Here is a 12,288-nt window from a genome sequence, read left to right on the forward strand (position 1 = left end):
TAAATAGTCCTTTAAAAATCAGGTTCCATTACGTGCCCTTAAAATGAAAAACAGTTTAAAAGAAAATCATGCTAGCAAGAGGTCTACTTTCTAGAGTATATAAATGACTACATACAGAATATATTAAAACAGCACAACTGTGTGTCCACTCTGTGGAAAATATTAAAATTCAAAGACTACATCATGTTCCTTTTTAAAAGGCCTATATTTTTCTACATACCTTTCAAAATAAGTAAAACAAAACAGCAACACGAGGCCTTTTTACATTTTAGTTGGTGAGAAGTAAAAGCAAAAAGCAGCTTCTCACTAAAAGTACCTGCTCTGCCTCTGCCCATCTTAGTGAAAAGACTCCTACCAAAACACGGCACAGAAAAGAGCGAGTTAAGATTTTCTGCACCTTCTCTAGAAAGGGCAGCTTACACGTGTAAAACCAATGATCCTTCCCAACCACACGCTACCAGAAGGTATACCTGGGATCCAATATGAATCAGTGAGTTTTGTTTGGTTCTAGGACACAAAACCATGGGCACTTTAAATGAGAAAAATTAAATAGGTTGTAAAAAACCTTACACAAAATCCTTAGGATTTAATAGAAGTCAAGGCTGACTGCCTTTGGAGAGATCGTATTTACCAATGTCCAAAATAATGCATCATTCACAAGTTTTAAGAAGAGCTGAGAAGGTTAATTGATAAAATGCTCATTAAATACAATGGAGTATCTAAATTTTCCCTCTATCGATATAACTCCTGTGGCTTCCTTCATGGGGGGTGGGGGCATCTCCTGGTCCTATTTCGCCTCACCCACCCCCCTTCCCTCTGTTGGTTAATTCCCTTTTAGAATTCTGTCACTTAAAACCCTGTAAAAAATCAAATACCTTTCAAGCACCCCACCCCCTCCCCCAACAAACAAAGAGAAAGGAGCTGGGCTGTGGGGGGACGGGGCAGGGCGGGGCCTCTAGCTGACTACAGGAAAGTGAAAGCAGCTCTACCGGGGTGTGAGGGAAGCCCAGAGACGCACCAGGAGAGCAAGGGCAGCGCGGGCCTGCGCCCGCCGGGGACACGCTTCTGGACAAGCGGCCCGCTGCCTCTCCAGGATCTAAGGGACAGAAGGGAGGACAGAAGCCCCCAAGAGCGGCTCTAGGTGCTCTGCACACAGACCTTGACCAAAACCTGACCGTCCCCAGGAGGGGACGACGAGCACATTGAGCTTACCTTCAATTAAACAACAAAGAAATTTAAAAAAATAAGAAAACAAAAGCCAAACAGAACAAAACAAAAACCAGAAGCCAAAAAAACACACAAAAGAACAAAAAAACAAAAAAAAAACAAAAAAAGAAAGTGACAGGTTCTCAAAACAACACGGCCTCAGTTCTCATCTACCCTCCACGCAAGCCAGCCAGGCCTCCTCCTGTCCAAGAGCCCGGCGGTCCACCGAGCCCAAGGGGCTGGGCCTGGCGCGGACGCCCCTCCTCCAGCCCGGGCCGCCAGCGGACATCTGCCGAGCCCACCGTGCCCGCCGCCCGCCCGCAGGCCTCCCCACCAGACCGGCTGACTCCTGTGCAGAGCCAGCGTGTTAGAATAAAGCCTCTGATGGACCCTCGTTAGCACCCCTCCGTGCTACAACTCTCCTCGCCCCACTTCTAGGCTCCTTCTTCCCTCACCCTGGACACCTCCTCCCAGCCTCCTTCCAGCAACAAAGTCTGTTTGCATAATTAAGCCAAATGCCCTTTAAAAAAAAAGACCCCTTTGTGCAGGATCTAAGCTGTCACAATTCAGAAACGCTACAAAACCAAGCATAAACAATTGTTTATCCAGGACCTTTACAAATCATGAGAAGGAAGACCCCCAATTAGAAGTAGTTATGATGACGCCCCCCTCCCCTCCCCCCGTCCCCTCCCCCGCCCTCCCCGGTGGGGAGAGGGCACAGACACCTACTTAGCATGCTGCCTGTCCAGAAAGGGGGGAACCCGCAATATTTCTTTTGGAAAAAAGAGACGATATTTCTCCTTAAGAAGGATATCAGTATAAGAATTTAACAAATGTGGCCAGACCAACGGTAGTGCAAGGTTATGCTCAGATAAGTAGCTAAGTGAGCTTCTGTTACAGCATAAGATCAAAACAAGATATAATGCAAAAAGAAAAAGCACCTCAGGTCCACACAGTCACCTACTGTCTTCACCTTATGAGATATACTGATATTTACTGGCTTCTTGAATTTGTGAACAAATAATACACAGGTCAGGATAAATGTATTGACTTACTACCATCTTTATAAAAATCGAATATACACACAAACACATCAACAGTTATGGAACTGCAGCCATTAAACTTTGATAAGACAACACAAAGGAACTAACAAATAGCTAAGATGCTGCTGAATTGAAAGCATTTCCAATAACATTTAGTTTTAAGAGGTCCATATTTACATGGTTGTTAACTGCTCCTGCATACCCTTTAAATGCATGATAACGAAAGAACAAAGATAATGGTTGCAGCAGATCTTCCAAGAGGGTTCAGCTCACCGTGGTCTGATTTCACTGCGAGAAGTGCACCAAAAATGGAAATAACGTTCCTTTCTAATTCTGCTTCTTTCTTTCCTTTTCCAGTTTCCCTCAAGGAAAGCAAAGCCTTTGTTCCCAGGCCTGGCTGGCACTAACAGAGCCCGTGCCCAGGGGCCGTGTGCATCAGGAAGCGACCGCGGGAAGCCTTTCTAACCAGTCCTTTCCGGAAGGCCCGGCTCGACTAGGCCTTTCAAGAACTTTCTATCAAGAGAAAGCTTACTTCTCTGTGTGCGTAGACTGTTACAGACACACACCTGTTCCGGGGCACCCCTGTCAGACTCAGACAACACAAAAACAGACCTTAAAGTAGCCATGAGGTCTGCCTTGAACAAAGGTGCCCAAATAGGATTCGTTTCTTACCACTAACTAGAAGAAAGTACGCCTGAATGGCTACTTTTCAGAGACAACATGCAGATTTTTAGCTTCACAGCCACAACACACTCAGACTATTTCAAAAAGCGGTCAAATTTTGTATACTCAGCTCACTGCGTCATTAAGTCCTCGGTGATAAAATAAGTCCATTAACTGTAAGCCTTCCTGCTGCCCAGGGCGGGGAAGTGGTGTGGGTCTCTCCTATGTGGTGCCTGCATGCTACCCAACTCACCACTTCAACGCGGCTCTCCGTGGACTGAGCTCCTAACCTGTGAACGCAACTTTATCTCTACCTGTGAGGACGGCGGCAGCGGCCACTGGCCATCTGGATGCTCCGCCGGAGCACCCGGGGCCAGGCTGGCACACACCACCACCTCCCAAGGGTTAGGCAGGGGCTTTCTGGAGCACGGGTGGCCAGGCACCTCAGCTCAGGGGGGCGAGGGGGTGTTCTAGCGTGTTCTATGAGTGCCTATAGTTTCCCGGAACCGAAATCTTCTGAAGAGCAGTCATCAACACCCACCTTCACATTCCAGACTCACTCCTAGCACACGGTACCACAGTGGAATCAATGCTACAGGAAGTCTCACAGGGTCTGAAATGCTCTTCTCTGGTTCTGGTAACTTAATTTGAAAAAGTAATACAAAATTTCAACTGTGAAAATAAGAAGATACAAGTTCACGTGACCTGTGTCTTAGCTCCCAAGAGAAGGCTGAGAAGGAGGGACGCCTTGCTGCAGCGGGGGCTGCCTGCTCACATCTGGTCCTCGCTGGGCTAACCAGACGCATTAACCGGTGGTAACAGGCTTCTATTTCCCTTAATTCCATTAATAAATCTCACAGGAAATCTTAGGTATAAAATATAGCTAAAAAGTCTGAGTATGCCCCGGTATCATTTGCTCAACTAGTTCAGGTCCACATTAGAATCAATCCAAAATAGTGAAACTCCTTCATGAGCAGAAATACAATAAGGCACTTTTTTCCACATTTGCCCAGAATGAATTTTACTACAGATGACTTTAAGGGGAGGAAGCGTCTCTCACCTGAAGGAGCCTACCCAGCATCCCAGAGACACACTGCGCCACACGCCACGGAGAACGACAAGCCAGCGCAAACATCCCCTCGCTCTCGGGTCCACTGAAGGACAGCGCAGCCCCTGCTCAAAAGGCCTTCAAAAAAGAAAATCTTAATCACAGATTGCCCAAGAATGTTCTATATGCGTCACAGAGCCGGTGACATGAACATGCCACTTGGGGCTGCACTTAAAAAGAGGAAAAAACCAAACAGGCCTGCGAAAGCTTCAGGCTGTCCTACCCTCCTCACCTGGCAGGTATGCTACGCTCGCCTAGCAGGGAGCCCAGCGAGGGCTGGAGGTGAGGGCATCCGGACACCTGCGCTCAGCCTGGGGGCGTGTGACGACGCCCAGCAGCACTTCCGCCGCATTCAGAACGAGTATAAAAGGGGGCGCTCCCTTTGGAACTAGGACTATACAGTTGGCGCTTTTGGAGTATTTACAAGAAGCAGAATCGGCCACACAATTGGCACCACTCCCAACCACCCTCATACCCTGCTTTCCAGGATATGCAACTGCCAATCATAATCACCCGAATTTTAACCTACGTTTTTACAAGAGCCTTTTGAGGGCTTTCTGAGACGGTAAAACAAGTGAAGCTGGTTGAGAAAACGCTCATCTAGCCTGCACTGAAGATAAGTGCAACCATTATCAAATATTCTTTGCTGTGAAAACTACTGAGAATTTGTGACGTTAATGTCTTTACTCACTCTAAGTCGCTGTAATCGATCATACATAAGATCACGAAGAACGATGTCTACATGCATTGTAAGCACTTTGAAAACATGAGAAAGCGAAACCTGTAGTTCTTTGTGGTGACAAGAGAATGTGAAGCGATCTAACACCGAGTCGAGTCTGCCGCGTCCCGTAAGGTCAGCTCTTCTGGAATCAGTGCTGGGCCGCTGGGCGCTCCGGACGACAGCCACGCAGGGCTGCGGACGGAGAGACCTAAGCTCGCGGGGCTCTGCGCAGCAGCTCCCAGGAAGAAATTCCACAGCGCGTGTGCAGCGTTACGGTCAGGCTCTCCTGCCAGAAATCACTCAACAATCAGGGCCACATTTATGTGGGACAAATCTATCATATGCCTGTGGGGATTTAAAGAAACAGTGACCATTAGGCTACCTGTGCACATCAGCAGCCACGGGATCAAGCGGAAGAAACATGCAGACTGACAGAGAGGATCCACCACACCCGGGGTGACCACCCACGTCACAGGAGGCGGCGGCGCGTCTCCGCAGAGACAGACAGCAGGTGGCAGCACAGACTCCTCCCATCTCCCACCTGTCACCAGGGGCTCCAAGGCTACCTGTGGAACTTCTGCTGAAACGCTAACGCATGGGCGGGTTCCTTGAACTTGGCTATGGCTTTCCGCTGCTGGGGAAGCATCTGTAAACTCTGAAGGAAGATGACAGAAACACTTTAGAATCCTGTTGTATGGGGTGTAATATACATATACATACATACATACATACATTCATACATACATGCATTCATTCATTCATTCATTTTTATACATCAGATTTAATGCAAAATTTGAGTCCAGGCTGACACTTAGATCACTAAAACCAACTAATTCTACCTCCCTGGCAATTTTTTGTAATCTATCCAGATAATCTATCCAGCAACAGTGCTTCGCTAAGTCACTGCCCTGAGCAGCAGTCGTTCGTGTCCTCACAGCTTGGTGTTAAGACCTTCCTTCCATCAGGGGGCTTCCCTGGTGGCACAGTGGTTAAGAATCCACCTGCCAATGCAGGGGACACACGTTCGAGCCCTGATCTGGGAAAAGCCCACATGCCGCGGAGCAACTAAGCCCACGAGCCACAGCTACTGAAGCCCGCGTGCCTAGAGCCCGTGCTCCACAACCAAGAGTAGCCCCTGCCCGCCGCAACTAGAGAAAGCCCACGCGCAGCAACGAAGACCCAACGCAGCCAAAAATAATATATATATATATATATATATATATATATATATATATACACATATAGACCTTCCATCATTTGCCCTGTCAGCCACCCAATCTTCTCTCTAAACCTTCCTGGGGAGGCCCAGGACAGGTGTCCTTGGAGAGTTACTTTCTGCTTTCACATCTTCCTGTCAGGCGATTTTCCACGGGGCCCTCAGTAAGCTTTTTAAAAGCACAATACTCATCATACAGGAGGAACTGCTGTAAGGCAACGGGACCCCACGGTCGGAGTGGGTAGTTATCTCCTAATTATCACTGGGGTAAGTTAAGGGTTTCATATATGTAGGTGGGCCACAGTGAGGGGCAGCTGTGTCTGTGGCAGCCATCAGCATAATTTGGTCACAGTCTGTGCTTTAAAAAGTCTGAGAGAAGCGGCATCTTAAATTAAACCTTTAGGGGACTTCCCTGGCGGTCCAGTGGTTAAGCCTTCACCTTCCAATGCAGCGGGTGCGGGTTTGATCCTTGGTCGGGGAGCTAAGATCCCACATGCCTCGCAGCCAAAAAACCCAAAACATAGAAGCAATACTGTAAGAAATTCAATAAAGACTTTAAAAATGGTCCACATCAAAAAAAACCTTAAAAAGAAAATTAAATCTTTAGGATTTGAAACAATCATTCCTGAGGCTACTATTTGCAGTAAAAACCAAGTGAGTTCATGAAGAAGATGGATCCATCAAGTGAAGAGACTGGTGCAGGGACAGTGAACTTTCACCTGGTCCTCCCTCACACTTGCCCTGAGGACAAGGGGCAGCTCTGTGCTTCCCCGAGGCCTGGGGACGTAGGATCCTAGGATTCGGGAGGGATGCGCCGGAGGAGAATTCGGATTTCTCAGCCGGTCCCACTCTCCGGAGTCTGATCCTTCTCAAGCATTTTGGTGACTTGCCATGTGTGTCTGCGGCAATGAGCAAAGTGGCAGGGGGGCCTTGCTACCACGGGGACACAGCCTGAGGAAGTAGCAGAGGACTCAGTGGCGGGGAACCGTCTGCTGTGTCTGGGCTTCTGTCCAGTGACGTTTAACAGCCAGAAAAAATATCTAATGGTAAAACACAACGCTTTAGAAGTGTTCACACACGTGGCTGTTTCATTGTAAAGCATTTGTTCAAAGACCTACAACAAAAGCACATAGCCAAAGTATCAGTTCCTTGAAATACGTTCAAACAAGGTAAACTGGGGGCTTCCCTGGTGGCGCAGTGGTTGAGAGTCCGCCTGCCGATGCAGGGGACGCAGGTTCGTGCCCCGGTCCGGGAAGATCCCACATGCCGTGGAGCAGCTGGGCCCGTGAGCCATGGCCGCTGAGCCTGCGCGTCCGGAGCCTGTGCTCCGCAACGGGAGAGGCCACAGCAGTGAGAGGCCCGTGTACCGCAAAAAAAAAAAAAAAAAAAAAAAAAAAGTATACTGTATATGAAATAAGCACTCTCCATTTTAGTAAACACAGAACTCCCATGAGTAAAACATGACCAGGAGAGCGCTAAAAAAATATTCTTTCCCAAAAGTTGCTTTTCAGTGCTTCACACAGAAATAAACAGTTTCAAGTCTCCATATTACATGGCACTAAGGTTTACACACAGGCTCCCCTCGGAGGAGCAGTCAGATAGTCTGGGGCACATCACCAACCAGACCCGGACCAGTGCAAGGACCAGGCCCGGAGGTGACAGAGGCGGCCACTAGGCTGCAGTGAGCTCCGTCTGCCTGGTTTTCTGAAGCCAGTTTAGTAGATACTAGAGTTTTCCTCTTCTTTCAGATATAAAAACCAGACGCAAAAGATTTTTCTTGATGATTTCACTTATCATTAAGTTAACTGGACAAGTAAAGCTCAGCAACCTGGTCTTTAATTAATGCCATCAATTAACTTCTCTTGGATACACTGTCAGCATGCGGCTTTTCTGGCCTCTCAAATTCGTTACTTGACAAAGACCTGTTTTCTCTGCCAGCCCCCGCTTTCGGCTCACGCCCACTCTGTGCCTTATCCTTGAACGATCTCCAGCTGCTGAAGCTCTTCTGGAACTGCTCCTGAAGAGAAAATGCAAGAGGAAATGCCGTGCTGTCCTGTCACCACCAGAGGAGGCCAGAGAAGAACGTGGGTAAGAGCCAGCTTCAAGCCCAGGTCCAACCCAAGCACTGCAGCAGAACCTCCCGCCAGGCCCTGCTTTCTGATTCCATCTCGGGCGCCTCAGGCACCCTTTTCCTCTTCCGGCCACGTGGCCGCAGTGCTCGAGGGCGCTGGGGTGTAGGCACAGCTCCGTTTCTTCATGAACTGCGGCCAGCACTGTGGCAGTTCTTACCACAAGACTTAGGAGAACTTAACCTAAACTTATTTTGTCCAAAACTACAAAAATCGCTCGATTAGGAACAGACAAGAAAAAACTAACTTGTTATGATACCACAAGTGATTATCCACACTCTACAATTCACAGATGGAATCTGGATTTTGAAAATACTATGCTCTTCTTTTGAGAAAAAGCATGTCAAGATGTCATTTCCTCTGGGTGATTTCACAATGTGGAATGAAGGCATGAAGCTTCCTCTTTACCATTTACCAATTTATAAGGTAAGAGGTAAGAAGATAGCTTATCTGTATCTAAGTGGTTTAAAGCTCAATTTGATTGAGAAGGTATCAATCAAGAGAGCATAAACTTTCAATGAAATTTTTTTTTAATATTTACTTATTTATTGGCTGTGTCAGGTCTTAGTTGCGGCATGCAGGATCAGTTCTCAATAGTCAACAAAAGTAATAACACTGTCTTAAAATTTGTTTTCTGTCTGTTCCCCTTTATTGACATTTCTGCACCCTTTTCCAAAAAACAAAACCTATCTTCAGATATAACACTGAATTGCTAAAACTGTCAATATTCAACCATTTCTGACCTACCAAAATGACAAGTATTAGCGATCACTTTATTGCGAAGAGAGGAAAAGACGCTGTCCACTAATAAGCTAAAAACTTATTATGATCACCAGCTTCTACTTTGAAAATATGTGCTTCTGCTAATCAGTAGCCCATTTCCAAATAATTAAACACTTCAATTCACCCAGAATGAACGAAGAGTTAAACTTTGTCTCCAGTCTACACACTCACTCTGACCCCGCCCCATCTCCCCCACAAATATGGTACTGGCCCTCGGAGAGACAGGCTAACTTGCCCACGCCCACCCTGATATACTTCTCATTTTTCAGAGACAAGACATCTGCAGAAAATTTGAGAATAACTGTGCTACTATAAGTAGCAAAATACCTGTTAAAATACTCCTTTAGTTGGCCGCTTCCTTTGTTTATATTCAGCCATCCCATTCAGGGCCATTTGACTGAACTGCCACAAGGCACTACATAACAGTAGAAGAGCTGTGACAACCCACAATTTAAAGTCCAGAAAAATGTCCATGCTGTTCAGAACCTTGGCCGTTTTTTCCCTGATTAGGAAAAGTTCTTCCTCTTTCTAGAAAGAGCTTGTGTTCATGTCCATGTATACTAATAAATTACAATATTATGGGGATTCTTTCTTTTTTTTTAACATCTTTATTGGAATATAATTGCTTTACATTGTTGTGTTACTTTCTGCTGTATAACAAAGTGAATCAGCTATACATATACTTATATCCCCATATGAATGTTAAGGGGATTCTGAAATGATTCTGCAGTCCTGAAAATCAATTAAACTATTCTCCCACTCTGGCCAACAGTTCCCAGCACCTTCAGGAATCAACCTAAAGCCAAAAATGATATTGATATTAGTTGTTTTAAACAAGTGAAGTTGCTCAAACAAGAGCCCCACTGATCAATCATTAGACATCTACTCTCTCGGGCTCCACCCCAGACCTGGTAAGACACCCTGGGTTGGGCCCAGCCTCCAGGGACAGCTTGGGAACCATCGAGGGACACGTACCAGGTCTTCCTTTCTCACGCGATGGCACCTGCACGTGGTGGTGGCAGCTGGCCTATGCCCATTAAATCTTTCCTTCTCCAGCCTCGCAGCCGGGCTCCTCGAGCCAGTCCTCGGGCAGCATGGCGCAGGATCCCTTCATTCCGGACCCTTTCTGCATGCAGCCCACCCGACCCTCTCGCTGGTGACGGGGCAGCGTCTCAGGCCACTTCTCGCGGAAATCGACGACTCCTCCAGTGCCTGTTCATATTGAACTAATCATCGCAGCGTGTGTGGTCTTTTTTGATGCCGATTCTGTTTTTTCCTCGAGTCCTGTGTTGGGGCTTCTTGTGTCCACGGCGTAAGTGCTGTTCTTTCTGCTCTGATACAGTTTAAAGACATCCTGAGGCCCTCCTCTTCCACACTCACCTTCATCTTGTACAAACGTGTCCTGCAGGTAAGAGCCCGTGTCTTATCACATGGTCTGCCTGGAATCCTCTTTTTTCTTTTGGGATTATTTACAACAGTGTTTTCAGAACTTTGTGTGCGAGCCTCCAATTAACAGTTTTTCCCATTACGGTTTCAGATCATGCGGCCATGCCTATATTTTCTTTAAACCTCGTGATGTCGGTTTTCAGAAAGTCTACATTTGACTATGCCTGGTGTTTTCCTTCCCAAACGTCCTGAACTTCAAAATGACTGAACTGCTTTCACTGAGATCCCAGCTTTCTCCACATCACCCACCAGACATCCCTGGTCAGTCAGAACCAGACGCAAAGAAGGTAAGATGGTCTCATCCCAGAAGGCGATATGTTCTAACGTGACCCCAACTTACACGACTGCTCAAAAGGGCTCCCCCTCACTGGGCGGCCCAAGATACCCACCAGAATGAGGGCTTTCCAAGTGTCTGGTTCCCTGGAACTACCGCATTGGGAGCTTGGCAAACTTGGTGGGTCCCGGACAGCCTCTCCTCAGCAGCCTGAAGCGAACCCCCCAGAGGACTCTGCTCTGGGACAACAGGCCGCCTTTCGAGAGCACACGCTTTCCCCCTCAATGGCATGTGGAGGCCTCCATGTTTCTTCCATTCCCCCTTCCGGGTGACGCCAGGGAACAGTGAAAGAGGTAGGAGACAGCGTTTGCAAGCTTGTGTGGTTCGTGAGACTCACGTAGGTGAAGTACTTGGTTGGGAAGCTGCACACCAATAAACGGCAGACCTGGGACCAAAACCGAAGCCCTCTCTCAAAGCCCGACACTTGCTGCCGCACTGCCGCGTCCCGGAGGGCCCGGCAGCTTCGAGAATGAGCCGCCATGGCCACTCCGGTCACTCGGGCTCTCGGTTTAGCGACTACCTTCCAGGGTTGTTGGAGAAATCAGGAAAGAAGCCAGGGAAAAGTGAACAGCACAGTGCCAGGCACGTGTTGGCCTAATCTAAGCCTCAGCCGTTGTTACTGCCGTTGCTCATGGCCAGCGCCCGCCTTTTTATTTTAGGAAAATACTTTTATTTTTACACCGTGGAATTTCATTTCTCTATAGGATAACACAGTTTTCTTAACAGTTTTAGGTAAAATCCCTCAAACAGGGAAATAAGGATAACTAAGCAAAGGGGCTCAGAAGTTATAACTACCTTACTTCCTGACCCTAAGAGTTAATTCGACTTCAGTCTTCCGGAACGCAGCGGGAGGCCGCTCTGGGGGAACATGCGCCGGTCACCGGAGGGGCACCTGCGCGAGACTCACCTGTCTGTGGAGCCCCCATGCCCCGCACAAGTCAGCCTCCCGGAGCCCCACGTGCACCCAGCCGGCCCCTCCCTTCCCCAAGAGCAAGACCCCCCCCCAGTGTCCGGGCAGAACCTTCTTTCTGATTCTTTCCCTATCACTGCTAGAGAGTACCAGGTGGGCTTATTCTCACTGCACCCTCTCACCTGAAACTCTCAAACACGCTGCGATGCTTCCTGTGTCATTTCTACCACTGGTCAGAACACTTCTACAAAATTCTATCATTTTTCCTTATTCTGTCAGGGAGACTACAGATAAATGTCTTTAAAAAGGACTCTTTAGAGAGGCTTATGAGAACAGGTTAAGGGGACAGCACACTAACCGGGGAGTGACGCCGCCACAGAAAACAAGCAGAGCTGACGTGCTGTTACTGCCGTTCCCATAATTAAAGGCCCAAAGGAACCGGCCTTCCTGGTCCAGACACCACCTCTTGCTGTTACACTAAGTGAACGCCAGGTGGCACCACAGCCCAGCCCACCAGAGACTTGACACAGGTTTCTTCCTCAGCCAGCGCGGCGGGCCGGGAGGCCTGGGTCCCCTAACCCTCCCTCTGAAGTGCACTTATACTTAAACCACAATGAAGTCTTGTTATAAACGCCTTTAAAAAATTTATACCTAGCAATATTATTCTTTAGCTATCTAATGCTGGCAGAAGCTTGCTATCGACAGATCAGTTTGTTTCCGGACGCGCAG

At 47.7% G+C, this 12,288-nt stretch overlaps 1 protein-coding gene across 4 annotated transcripts in view; it reads right to left on the reverse strand.

Moving 5' to 3' along the window:
• Positions 1-1,882: 1,882 nt before the first annotated feature.
• Positions 1,883-12,288, reverse strand: part of RBM33 (RNA binding motif protein 33) — a 113,857-nt gene continuing 103,451 nt past the window's right edge. For 2 of the 4 annotated variants that reach the window (XM_082661560.1, XM_082661559.1), the window contains exons 18-19: positions 5,308-5,396; positions 1,883-5,086 (exon numbers count right to left, since the gene is read on the reverse strand). In XM_082661560.1, coding sequence (XP_082517686.1) covers positions 5,038-5,086; positions 5,308-5,396 — 138 coding nt within the window. In that variant the 3' untranslated portion in view covers positions 1,883-5,037. The remainder of the gene's footprint in view (positions 5,087-5,307; positions 5,397-12,288) is intronic. The other 2 variants (XM_082661562.1, XM_082661561.1) reach the window with 1 other exon arrangement.

This window comes from Grampus griseus (genome assembly GCF_964374135.1).
Source record: "Grampus griseus genome assembly, chromosome: 9".
Taxonomy (NCBI): Eukaryota; Metazoa; Chordata; class Mammalia; order Artiodactyla; family Delphinidae; genus Grampus; species Grampus griseus.